The 12,858-nt window shown below is 40.9% G+C and overlaps 1 protein-coding gene across 2 annotated transcripts in view; it reads right to left on the bottom strand.

The window, feature by feature from the left end:
• Positions 1-452: 452 nt before the first annotated feature.
• The window catches only part of PTCHD1 (patched domain containing 1), a 70,509-nt gene continuing 58,103 nt past the window's right edge, over positions 453-12,858 (bottom strand). For both annotated transcript variants that reach the window (XM_063804583.1, XM_016943879.3), the window contains one exon: positions 453-12,283. In XM_063804583.1, the coding sequence (XP_063660653.1) occupies positions 10,629-12,283 (1,655 nt within the window). In that variant the 3' untranslated portion in view covers positions 453-10,628. The remainder of the gene's footprint in view (positions 12,284-12,858) is intronic.

The raw sequence follows: 12,858 nt of genomic DNA, 5'->3' as shown, positions 1-12,858 counted from the left end.
AAAGAGAAATGAAATACCTGGACATAAAAAAGAAAGGAAAGGCCAGGCGCGGTGGCTCACACCTGTAATCCCAGCACTTTGGGAGACCGAGGCGGGTGGATCACTTGAGGTCAGGAGTTCAAAACCAGCCTGGTCAACATGGTGAAACTCCGTCTCTACTAACAATACAAAATTAGCTGGGCGTGGTGCACATCTGTAAATCCAGCTGCTTGGGAGGCTGAGGCAGGAGAATCGCTTGAACTCAGGAGACAGAGGTTGCAGTGAGCCAAGATCACGCCATTTCACTCCAGCCTGGGTGACAGAGTGAGACTCTGTCCCCCCCCAAAAAATATCAAACTGGAGATATTCCCCTGGCCCACCGACATTTGACTCTTTGTTGTGTGCTTAGTAGAGGATTAGAAATAAACCCAAAAAAGTGAAAGCAAAAAAAGAAATATGTGAGATGATAGATATGTTAATTAGCTTGATTTAATCATTCCACAATGCATACATATATCAAAACATCACATTGTATCCCATAAATATATACAATTTTTATGTCAATTAAAAATAAATGAATAAAAAAGAAAAGGTGAAAGCAATACATTTGAAATCTCCTTTGCATTCGAAATTTGATATCAGTATTGAAAACAGGATGCTTCATTGGAAGATGGGATTTTAATATGAAAAGATAGTCAACTAAGGACTCCATGTATTTGGCAAGAGCCATTTCCCAGGTGACTTGGGGGCTTCTACATTGTATAAACTCGATGTGCAAGCATGAAAGATCGCCCTCTGGTGAAAGCTGGTCAGATGGAGAGGAACGGTGGAATTGCCAATCATCAGTGGGATGGTTTTCCCTGCTGATTTTGTTTCTGTGTAGGTGTGGGATGATTTAAATGCATATTTTAGGCATTAGAGAAACTCAAGTAGTACAAAATACCGGATTTTTTTTTTTCCTGAAAGGGTTGGCCATTTTTTATTACCTTGATTTTTTAAACTATCTTTAAAAGGGAAAAATACTGTACACATTTGCCTCAAATGTAACAAGTTTAGTCATATTTTTATAGATATTAAGAAATGCAGGGGTCTGGGGTGGCATACACAGCCTCTTCAGATAAAACATTTCTGTTTATATCCACGAACCATTCCCCTGTAGATAATGCAAATAAGCAGTAGAAACATCTAGGCTTGTTAATGTTCAGAAGGGCCTTGCTATGATGATGTAGAGGGTACCAAAAAAGATCTGTGTGTCTCTTGATTTTAGGTAAAAATTAGAGTTTATTAATGCCCCTTGCTGCAAAGTATTACAGCTCTTTGTGGGAAATTGTTCTGGATACATTTTTGATTAAATTCCACCCTGCCTTTCCTGGAGAAAAGTGATGTGACTCACATTTTGTAAAGCTTTAGGTTTGACTATTATTTTTTTCTAGTAGGGTTTTATGCTTATCTGTCTCAAAACTGACCAAGCTGAACTCATTATGTGCTCTAGCATTTGGATACTTTTTCCTAGTTTGAAAATAGTTTATTATGACCAGAATCACCCACTTGCCTAAGTGTGAAGAAACCCAACCAAAATACTGGGAAACACAACATTAACTATGGGGTCTTTTTGGAGGAACAGATGATAAGGTTTCTGAATACTGAATTAGTGGTTACTTTGACAAGCTGTGGTCTTATGATCTATTGCCATGGAAGCAACTTAAAAATGTATTGTGATTTAGCCCAAAACTTTACAATGTAATATGCAATTTCAGGAACTTCTTTCACTAGCAATGACAGTAAGAGAGGGGCCATGTTTAAATGTTTAAACTATTTTATGTCTAGGGTGAGGATCTTTTCCAACATGACTAAATATTCAACGTAGCTTCTCTTCTTTTTTGTTTTCTCACCTACTACAATTGGACTGTTAAAGGAACATTGAACAGTTATCACTATTTTGTCATTAATAATTATTGGCAGAGATTATCTTTGCTGTTAAAAATACTAAGAGCATTGGCTATGTAGACATACTTTTTACAACTTTGAAACCTTTGCACATTTAGAGGAATGAGAGAAGTTTGATCAAGAAATTACTAAAACCAAGCTGAAATTTCTTTTGTTTGGGCCTAGCATTCAATAACTCAATAATTTTGCTCAAGGGTTCTAAGCTGGATTGTAAACCACAACAAATAGTGGATGGTTGTATTATGGGATCATAAACAATAGGAAGAGAACTTGAGTGTATTCAAAGCTGCTGAAGAGGAATTATAGGTCAATAATTCAAAAGAAAATATGGGGTCTCTTTATTCAGAAAAACATAGATTCAGGCTCTGTATCTTTATCTTATAGACAATCCAGAACAATTTACATTATCCTCAGCTCATATTCAGTCATTCCTCACATATTTGATTGTTTTCAGCTTCCCAGTAATTACTTTTTCCCTGTTATACTCTATGCCAAGGTTTTTTGGGGGAACTGCACTAGGGTTCCTCTTAATGTCCCCTCCCATCTACTCTGTGTATGTGTGTGTGAGAGAGAGAGACAGAGAGACAGAGAGTTTGGTATAAGCTTCTAAGCTTCTAGTCTTGGATAGTTGTTCTGTTGCTTGTGTGACTGTTCTTCTAAATGGATGTTGCCTCTCACCAGGCCTCCATGCATGGCACTTCCTTTCCTTGAGGTTGATGAAATGCACCGGTTTTCCCATCAAACTGATGCTAGGGATCAATGGAAACTGCCCACTTCTTCCTAAGACGAGGAGTTGGCAATTTGGAGGGATCACCCCATATATTCTTCCTCACCACTTCTTTCCCCCTTCTCTGGATCACCAAGCAAATATTCTAAATAAATGTCCACAATTCCATACCTTGGAAGAGATCTCTGTGGTTTTGGGTCTATGCTATTCTTCTTGCTTATGACTTGGAAAATTCCAACAAATGCAATTTTCCCACTGTGAAACTGTTAGCAATTTTTAAATTGCAAGGCACATTCACTTTTCCAGGTTTCTTTTCTTTAAAGCTTACTATTTGGCTGCTCTTAGCTGTGCTCGTGCATAAGAAACATATAGAAGGGAAAGATAACATTTTTTCAATGGTATCCTGCAGACATCCGAAGCCTTTGGCCTGCCAAACCTTACAGAACTATAGGGCTGGGCCTGCCAAGGCATTTTAATGTGCCTCAAATGTGTCAGGCATATTGTAAAAGGGGGTGTGCATGTGTATGTGTGCATGCACATCTGTGATATGTGTGTATGTAAGCATGTGCATATGTACAGGTATATGTTTCTATGTTTTATAGTTGTGTTGTACACACATATATGCATGTGTACATTTATGTGTGTCAATGTGTATGTGTGTGTGTGAAGCAGAGCCAACGGGTCATTACCAGTTTGCCCAGTCACCCACAGTCCTGGGAGGCATCATGGCAACTGCCTTGGTTATTCTGGATCAGTGGGTAAAGGCAATTTTGACAGGATGGTAATTTAAAGAATAAATATCTGAAAGGCTGAGCTAAACATGTTCAAGATTCATCCTAGAAAATTAAGGAAATTGTTTTGTCAAAGAGAACGTTATTAGTTTTCCTGAGCATGAGCCTGGAATGAGTAATGGAAATGGGCTGGGTCTTTGCCATTTTGGAGGAATTAGACAAAGCACTTTGTTGATCCTAATGAACAAAGCCCTTGCCGGGCGCGGTGGCTCACGCCTGTAATCCCAGCACTTTGGGAGGCCGAGGTGGGTGGATCATGAGGTCAGGAGATCGAGACTATCATGGGTAACACGGTGAAACCCCGTCTCTACTAAACACACACACACACACACACACACACACACACACACACACACACATTAGCCAGGCGCGATGGCGGGCACCTGTAGTCCCAGCTACTCAGGAGGCTGAGGCAGGAGAATGGCGTGAACCTGGGAAGTGGAGCTTGCAGTGAGCTGAGATGGCGCCACTGCACTCCAGCCTGGGTGACAGAGTGAGACTCCATCTCAAAAAAAAAAAAACAAAAAACAAAAAAAACAAACAAACCCCTCAAACTTTACATCAGATGCTACAAAGTTGAGCTAATATTCCTCCATCTCAATAGAAGGCTTTCCTTATCATGGCTGGGCAGAAGATGATGGAAGGGCCACTGATCAGCCATTGGTGTGTCCTTTGTGCTTCATGCAAGGCCAAGCAGTGATTCACCCAGCCCTTCCCATAGGCCAACCGAGGTGGCTTCCGTTGTGCCTGAAGTTATATCAGCAGCAGCAGAGCCAACAAGTACAGTATAGTCATTTATTTTCCAACTTCCTCCAGCAACCTCTATTTTATCTAGCTTCTGACTTGGAGTCAAGAGAACTGGGCATCTGCATATTTGTGTATAAAACACACTTGTCCTTTATTTTTTTGAGACGAAGTCTCACTCTGTTGCCAGTCTGGAGGGCAGTGGTGAAATCTCGGCTCACTGCAACTTCTACCTCCCGGGTTCAAGGGATTCTCCTGCCTCCTGAGTAGCTGGGACTACAGGCACGTGCCACCACGCCCAGCTAATTTTTTTGTATTTTTTAGTAGAGGCGGGGTTTCACCATGCTGGCCAGGATGGTCTCAATCTCTTAACCTCATGATCTGCCCGCCTCTGCCTCCCAAAGTGCTGGGATTACAGGCTTGAGCCACTGTGCCCGGCCACACCTGTCCTTAAATGCACCCATCTGTCCATGGCCACAGTTGCTTCTTTGCCCACTAAAAATATTAACGAGATGAATGAGACTTATTCTCTCCATACTTGCTTGAGACTAGGGTACTGCACGCGTGTGAAAGCATGCCTGGTGTAGACATCTCAGAGTAGGGCTCATTTGGGAGCAGGCCTTCTAAGGATGTGGTATGCAGTTGCAAACAGCATATCACTATATATAACCTGGAAATAGGCTGCTCTTCCCTGGTTCTTTGACAGGGCACACTTCTATATGTTGGCTTGGTTGGCTGCTGCCTTTATGTGTGTATGTGTGTGTGGGATGGTTACTGAAAATTTGAGGCTATATATAATTTGTTGCAACAGTGAGAATGTGGTAGCAACCTGGTGTTCCTCTTGCCAACAAGAGCACAGTACAGAGGGCTCCTTTCCTGGTCCTGCTGTGGAGGGCATATTTAGCTGCTGCTAGAACATGAATTGGCACTGCAAATACATTTGCAGAATAAAGAAATGAATGAATGAAAGAATGAATGAAGAATAAATGAATAGAAGTAGGCACTTGGCTTGGGATGAAGAAACCAATATTTTGAAGCATTTTTGGATCCTTAGAGAAAAGATAGTTCAAAAGTTCTTGATTGCTCATTAGCCAAAATGAGGACACCAGGATCACACTCCCAATGAGGTCTGTATTAATTTAGGACAGTGGTTCTTCACCCTTTTTCGGTCATAGACCTCTTTTGAAATCTGAGCCCTCAGTTTAGGAAAATGCACATGTTGAACATATACACACATTTTTGCATGTAACTTAATTGTAGGAAACTCAAGAGACCCCTCCCATGAACTCATTTGGCCCCCAGGTGAAGACCCCAATAATTTAGATGAATAGAATTTGGCAGTAAAGTGGCAAAATGGAGAAAGAATTGAGGCTAAAAACTAGATTTCAATTATAGTCTCCTATCTCTGTGAATATAATTTCATTACTCCAGGGTTCAGTTTTCTCATGTGAAAAACAAAGGGGTAGGCTTAATTCTAACCAAAGATGCATCTGGTGTCAGCATTCTGGAAGGAGAAGCTGCTGGCACATTCCACAGGAACTTCACTTCTTCCACCAAGGTTTCTCTGCTGGTTTTCTCCTTGGTACACATCGCTTTTTTTGTACTTTGAAAAGAAGGCTTCTTTCCTCCCCAGGTAGGCTCCTAATCAGGTGGTACTAATTTTAATCTAACTCAAAAATCTGCACAGAGGCCATAGCTCTCCGGTCGCCTCCCTTCCTCTTCCTTCCACGGTGCTCTCATAGATATCAAAGAGGACTTCAAACAAATCAGCTGGGCAGCAGCGGGGCGGGTGAGAGGCAAGCTGGGGGGGACATCCTGGCACTGCCTATTCAGGTGAACGGATTATAGCTCATCCTCTTTCCTCTTTGCTTTCTCCTGGACTGGCATGAAACAGAAATAACAGTTGTAACCACCACAGGGAGGAACTCTGCAATGTGTTGGCTGCAGCCATTCTTAGTTCTTTGCCAGCAAATCCACTAACTTAATGTTTTTCTTTGTATTGCAGCTTTACTATTCTTTTAAAAAACAGGAACTTTATGTCTCTACATACCTGGTGCTTTTTACACAAAATTAAAAGCCAATTACCTAAAGGGAATGTTTACATTCCCTCAGACAAGCCAGCCACAGTTATTCGGTAATCAGTGGTGTCCCTTCCCCATCCCCAAAAGCAAGTGCCTGTAGCCGTTTTTTTCAAAGATCATAGTATGATGCCAACATCCAGGACTTGCAGCCCCTTTACAATAGCCCCACTATGTGGTGATCAGCTTCATTTTGATGTCCTAAAATGACTTGTAATTAACTACCTTCTGTGGCAACTCATTGTATTTGTAGCCCTAATCTCAGCCTCAAATCTACTTCTCAGTAGCTTTACATCCCGAGCCCTAATGCTACTGTGCGAGATTGATGAATTACAAATAATGTCTTGAGTCTCTTTTCTTTGCCAGACCTTTCCAAGAGTGCTTTCCAAATGTCATCTCTCATCTCATTCAATCCCCACAATATACCTGCAATGTCACTCAAAGGTAGGCTCTACAAGAGCAGATTTTAAAAAATCTGATTTGTTGACTGTTGTGTCCCCAGCCTTTCGAACAGTAGCTGGGCAATATTTGGCACTCGATAAGTATTTGCTGAATTTAAAGACATTTACTGATATTATCCCCATTTTACAGATGAGAAAACAGAGTCACAGAGGTCAAACACTACTATAAGCTACAGGGGTACTTTAATAGGATCCAAAAGAATAAAGCCATTATGAGGAAGATAACATTTGTGGCGAAGAGGTTCTGCCTCTTGCCACACCCCCAAGACAGCTGCCCATTGCACCTTTTCTTGTGATGGACACAGCTGAGCTCTGTCATTGACACTGGAGAAAAGTGGTGTCATGGTCCCATAATGCCACTCACGATTGGGTGATGATTAGAATGAAAGGGTCATAAGGGTTACCAAGGGCCTCATTTGGAGCAGTATATTGCATACATAAGCGTGGCCATGGAGGATGGCATCTGATTATCACACTTCTGACTGAAAACTGAGGGAGTAAAAGGCAGAAGGTAGGAAAGGCAGAAGCAAACACAAGCAAACACAAACCACAAACCAAATTAAAGCAAAACAAACGTCAAAGAAACTAAAAACTCCAAAACCCAAAACAAAGTAAAACTTATGAGCTGGAACAATGGAGAAACATTTCATGAGGGTTTGTCTTCCTTTTTCTCTGGAACAAACTGTACTTCTTTTAACCTGAGGAGCCCTGATACTGCTTGTTGAAATATTGCTGTAGGCTAAACAATAATGCCCTATTTCAAGTATCATTTTCTTTCTTGCAAACGCCACATTCCTTGTGAGTTGACATCTCCTTCTTCCACTAAATGAGAGATTATCACCCTTACCCTGACTTTTAAAAATTTTCCTAATGAATGGCCAAAAAAGTCCCAGTATCACAGTTTTTTAGTTGACCAGGAGCAATATTTTTGATGAATGGAATATTTTCTTTGGTAAACAAACAACAAACACCAACTAAAAACCAACCAAGTAAGTTTCTTTGGTAAAGTGGACGTTAATGTCTTGGTTGGAATTAATTGAAAGAAAAAAACACAGCTTCTTCAAGTGTTTGCAGGGATCAATTTTTCCCTCTTTATAGCAATTCAAAAAGTAAAACTTGATGAAGTAAAGACTTAGATTTTATGGGGATGTGTTTCTGAGTTACTTCTAAAGTGTCTTCTCCGTAGCGGGGCTAAACCAATGCAGCAGAGCAATAATCAATAATCAGTATTAACAAATAAATAATAATTATCTAACAATAAATAATAAATCTTGGCATGCATAATCTCCCAATAGAAAAATTCATTTCACAGTCAGAATTCCATAAGCCTTCATTTCAAGTGCTGAAAAGAGAAGTTGACAAGTTTCAAAATGCCCTTCATTAAAAAATACAATATCCCAGGGTATACAGAGACTCAATCAAGTTGGAAAACTATTATCTGTCATAAAACGAAGTTCCACAGCAAGTCATTCTGGTTGACCAAATTGAATGATTAAATTCTCAACAAAATCCATTTAATTGGTGTGTGTGTTGTGTCAGGTTTTGTGGAGTTGCTTTAAGCCGAGGTGCTCCACGTGGCTGACACTAAATCAATGACTGATTTAGAACACACTGTTCAGAAAATGATTTAGCAACACATGATTTAACAGTAAAACCAATCCCCTCTTCAGTTGTGTTTTATGAATAATAGCCTAGTGGCGGGTCCCTTGGAGAGAGAATTGATCGAAGATCTATTATGCAAACTTGCCCTTTTGTCAGGACTGTACTTGTCCTCAGATTAAAGCTTATTATCTTCTAGTTGAGTGTATAACACGTTGGTATTATCACTTAGTGTGTCTGCAGAGAAGACTGAACGACTGTGTAATGCATTAGCTACAATCCCCTGCACATGTATTTAGAACTGTATGGACAACAGTACGTGAAATAGAAAGCACAGGTTTGCACTTGGTGTGGTTACATCTGAATTATTTGGCCTTTTGGAAAGACAATGGCAAACCTAAACCTCAAACATTTTAATTCCAGACACTAAAAAAATGTCCGCCCTGTGGCCAACGAAGTCCTATGTTCCTACTTTGGAAATGCATTTTGAGAGGAGTAATAGCCATCTTATGAGAATACTGAAAATTGGCCTGCCCTGTCTTAGGTATGCTGAAATGATGAAAACCCTTTAGTGGTGTGACCTGAGTGAGTCACTTTATTCTCCTAGGTCTCAGTTTCCTCCTCTGCAGAAGATAGGTAAGCTGCACAGTATGTCTGCTAAGGTTCAGAAAGGTAAGATGCTTTTGGGAAATGCTTACCACTACAGATGTCTAAGGAAGCTACATCTCTAAAAGGGAAAAATACTGTAGATATTTGCTTCAAATGTAACCAGGTTTTAGCTTCATTTTTACAAATTTAAAGAAATGCTGGGGCCTGGGCAACATATACAGCCTTTTTAGATCTAAACCATTTCTGTTTAGATCTATGAACCATTCTTCTGTAGAAACTGGAAGTCAAGAGTATAAATATATAGGCTTGTTAATTTACAGAAGGGCCTTGCTATGATGACGTAGAATGACATCAAAAAAGGTGTGGGGGGGACCAGTAAGGTGAGGTGCAGCCACTTTAGCAAGAGAATTGGACTGCCATCATTGATAAATTTGTATTAGTGAATACTTTTTCCAGTGTTTTCCATCTATCTCCCTTTTGGCCCTTTATCTCCCTGCACTTTTACAAAGCTTCTCTGTGTCAGGACTTAGACTTACCAAAGATCTTCTTCCCCTCTCTGTCTCTGAGCAGGTGTGTTTCACAGCAAAGGCAGACTGGCACTATAAGTTGGAAGCAACAGCAAATAACTATTTCAGTGTTCATTTTTTTCCCCGCAGTTTTGTGTGGGCAGATGTTTCTGGGTATCCATGCAAAAAACGCATGTAGGGCCAACGCAAACAGCTGTACCAGCTGGCTATTTTGTTGTTGTTGTTAAAATGGAGACACTATATCTGGGTCCAAGTAGACACCTGCTTTTGCTCCATCATGCCAGGTATTTGGGTTTGGCCCTGTGGTTTTGGGTCCCTGGATCCTCCTGCGAAGAGCTGTAACTAATAAAGCAGACCCATTTGGTGACAAGTGACAAGCTCTTCCAAAGTAGAATCACACCAATTCTGCAGTGCTGGAGCTGTCATTGGTTTTAAGGTGTTTTAAGCAAACCAAACTATACAAATGTTAAAAGCATACCAATGCTGGAATATGATAATTTCATTCTAGACAACGAAACTGCTTCACCTGGGTGAATTTAGCGGTGAATCAATTTTAGTCCATGAGTGATGGCCACTCTACCACATATCAGTTTCCAAGGCTCTGGCTTGCTTTTGCTGGTCAAAACTTTCACAAGTATCTCCTTCAGTGTTAGGGAGCTAGGTGAGACAGCTAAAACCTCAAACCACAGACCATGACTGGAGCTACTGCTCTACAGAAGTTCTGGAAGCCGTATTGTTTGAACAATGCTTAAAGCTGTTTCTGCCTTGGCAGTTGACCTTTCAGTCAGTGGGTTTTGTCACAATGCCAGCAACATCTGCAGTTTGGATAAGGCAGGATCCTGCTTGTTAATAAGCTTTCTTCTACTTGATCTTAGTTTAAGAGACTATAGGTCTCCCAGGGTGTGTGTGTGTGTTTGTGTGTGTGTGTGTGTGTGTGTGTGTGTGTCTATGTGTGTGTGAATTCTCATAACAACTCTTTTGTTTTAAAGACTGAAAATATGCCATGCCCATTTCTCCCCACTGTCCTTTCCTTTTTTTTTTTTTTTTTTGGCAATGCCTGTTTCCTATCTTTAAAAAAGGGAACAACTTTGAATTTAATTGTTTCATTAACATAATCTCTTTGGTCTTGATAAGACCTCAGGTGAAAATATGCCAAGCAGACATTATCACACTGTTGTAATTTGGTCAACCACACGGGTACTATCGATATCTACCATTTCTACACACTCAATTTCCTCCCGGTTCTCAGGATTTTTCTTCTCTTTCCTTTTTTTCTTAGAGGGTGGCAGGAAAGTCAGTATCACAGGTAAAATGGCAAAGCAGTGAAAGAAGGTGACAAATGCTATTAAAAACAAGCACCTGAACAGTGTACAGGTCAGATTTGAAGGCACAGCTGCAAGAGGAATCAGACCAACAATATAGCAGAGGTAACTCTGTAAAATAGCTACCCCATGCACTTCCAGGGCATTTTTTACCCATTTAGTTCTTGTGAAATCCTTGCCCAGAACAAATGTGGATAACATGGGAGCACAATTGTCAATTGTGTAATTAATTCCATAAATTAAGCATAGCACAGAAATGCAGTCCAGTTCTACTTTCCATAATGTCATGAAACCTATCACTCCAAACTCCACGGACACAACTGTGAGAGTGATCCAGACGTTAATCAGTGAATCTGCCACCAGGAATGCCGAGAAGAAGAGCAGGAACAAAGCACTGATGCAGGAGTTGTGCAGGGGGGCTCCCAGAGAGGAGGCATATCGATCCATGTACACAAAGGACGGATTGAAGACGATGAACTTCACCTTGGAGGTGACAGAAAGTCTCCTCAGGGTTTCCAAGAGATCATAGAGTTCTTCTCTGTTTGTTTCCATGGTCTTGGCCACCAGAAACATTCTGGAGGCCACTACATCGACCTCATCGTTGTATTTTTTAGAGAAGATGATGTCCTCTTGAAAATGGGAAAATTGAGGGGCTTTCAGAAAGGAATTCCTCAACATGTCTGTGAAATTTTTCTTAGGCAAGCCAGTGGATACGTTGAGTTTCCGAAGGTAATTTAAATAGCTCTCAAACCAGGATATCCGCACAAACCCCTTGGTGTATTCTAGAACATCTTCTTGGACACTAGTGTTCCAGTATTCTATAGACTCATATATGTAAAACCCAATCACAGGACTGTAGTTGCTGAAGTACTTTTGCTGGGCAGTAGTGTACTCAATGGTTTGTGTCGCGGTTGCTACGATGTTACTAAGGTCTGACCCTTCACTGACCTGCAGATAGCCCATTAAGGCAAAGGAAATATAAATAAGGTAAAAGAGAACTACAAAAGGCTTGACATAGGTGTTGGTTATCCAGTCACAGTAATAGCGTTTGAGGAAACATACCAATAGGTGACTCTCGTAAGTGTTCGCTTCCTCGCCTTCAGCTGTGTCCTCACTGAATCTGGCCGTCAGGAGAAACCTGTACCATGCCGGCTTCTCCTGCAATGCCTCAGGCTTTGGGACTTTTCTACAGAAGATACTATGCTGGTAATTGTTTTCTATGTAGCCAGTGAACACTAGGCTGGAACCATAAAACGAGAGTACATAGAGGTAGTTGAAGAAGATTGCAATACAGGAATTGCAGCAGAAAATCCTGGCTGCCTCAATGTTCGTGAAAGGGCTGGCCCCTATGCCAAAGGTGACCAGGTACATGGCAGTGGTGAGAGAAAAGGAGAGCATGGAGTCTGCATAGACTGCTGCAGTTCTCTCTTTGACGTGTTGGTCTTCTCTAGTTTTCCTCCAGGAGGATAACATTTCAAAAGTCCCATATAATCCATGACCTGAGGGGGCAGAAAAAGACCAGAGCAGAAGTTTAAAGAACTAACCTCTTAAGAGGGAAATCAACTTGATTATGAGGGACTACTGGGTCAAAGCAAACGTAATCAACCCTAGTGGTGACGGGTATGTAAATGCCAATGATTTCTCCTATGCGGAGAGAGACCCATGTTTTTATGAATCGTAAATGTTAACGGATAATGAAAGGGCAGCTAGAGAAGCAAAGATCTTCATATTCCCTCTGGCTTAAGAAAGTTCTCTTCTTTGGAGTGTTCCACCAAACAAACAGCACTTAGATGAACTTTTGCCTATCGAAAGCTGAGTAGAGCCAGTCATGGTGGCTCATGCCTGTAATCCTAGCAACTTGGGAGACTGAGGAAGGAAGATGACTTAAGACCAGGAGTTTGATACCAGCCTGGGCAATGTAGTGAGACCTCATCTCTCAAAAAAAAAAAAAAAAAAAAAAAAAAAAAGAAAAAAGAAAGAAAAAGAAAGAAAGAAAGAAAATGAAACAACTTAGCCAGGAATAGTGGCTCATATCTGTAGTCCCAGCTACTTGGGAGGCTAAGGCAGGTGGATC

Source organism: Pan troglodytes, chromosome X (assembly GCF_028858775.2).
Source record: "Pan troglodytes isolate AG18354 chromosome X, NHGRI_mPanTro3-v2.0_pri, whole genome shotgun sequence".
NCBI classification, from domain to species: Eukaryota; Metazoa; Chordata; class Mammalia; order Primates; family Hominidae; genus Pan; species Pan troglodytes.
The sequence above is the reverse complement of the archived record's forward strand: the minus strand, read 5'-3'. Positions and strand labels throughout refer to the sequence as shown.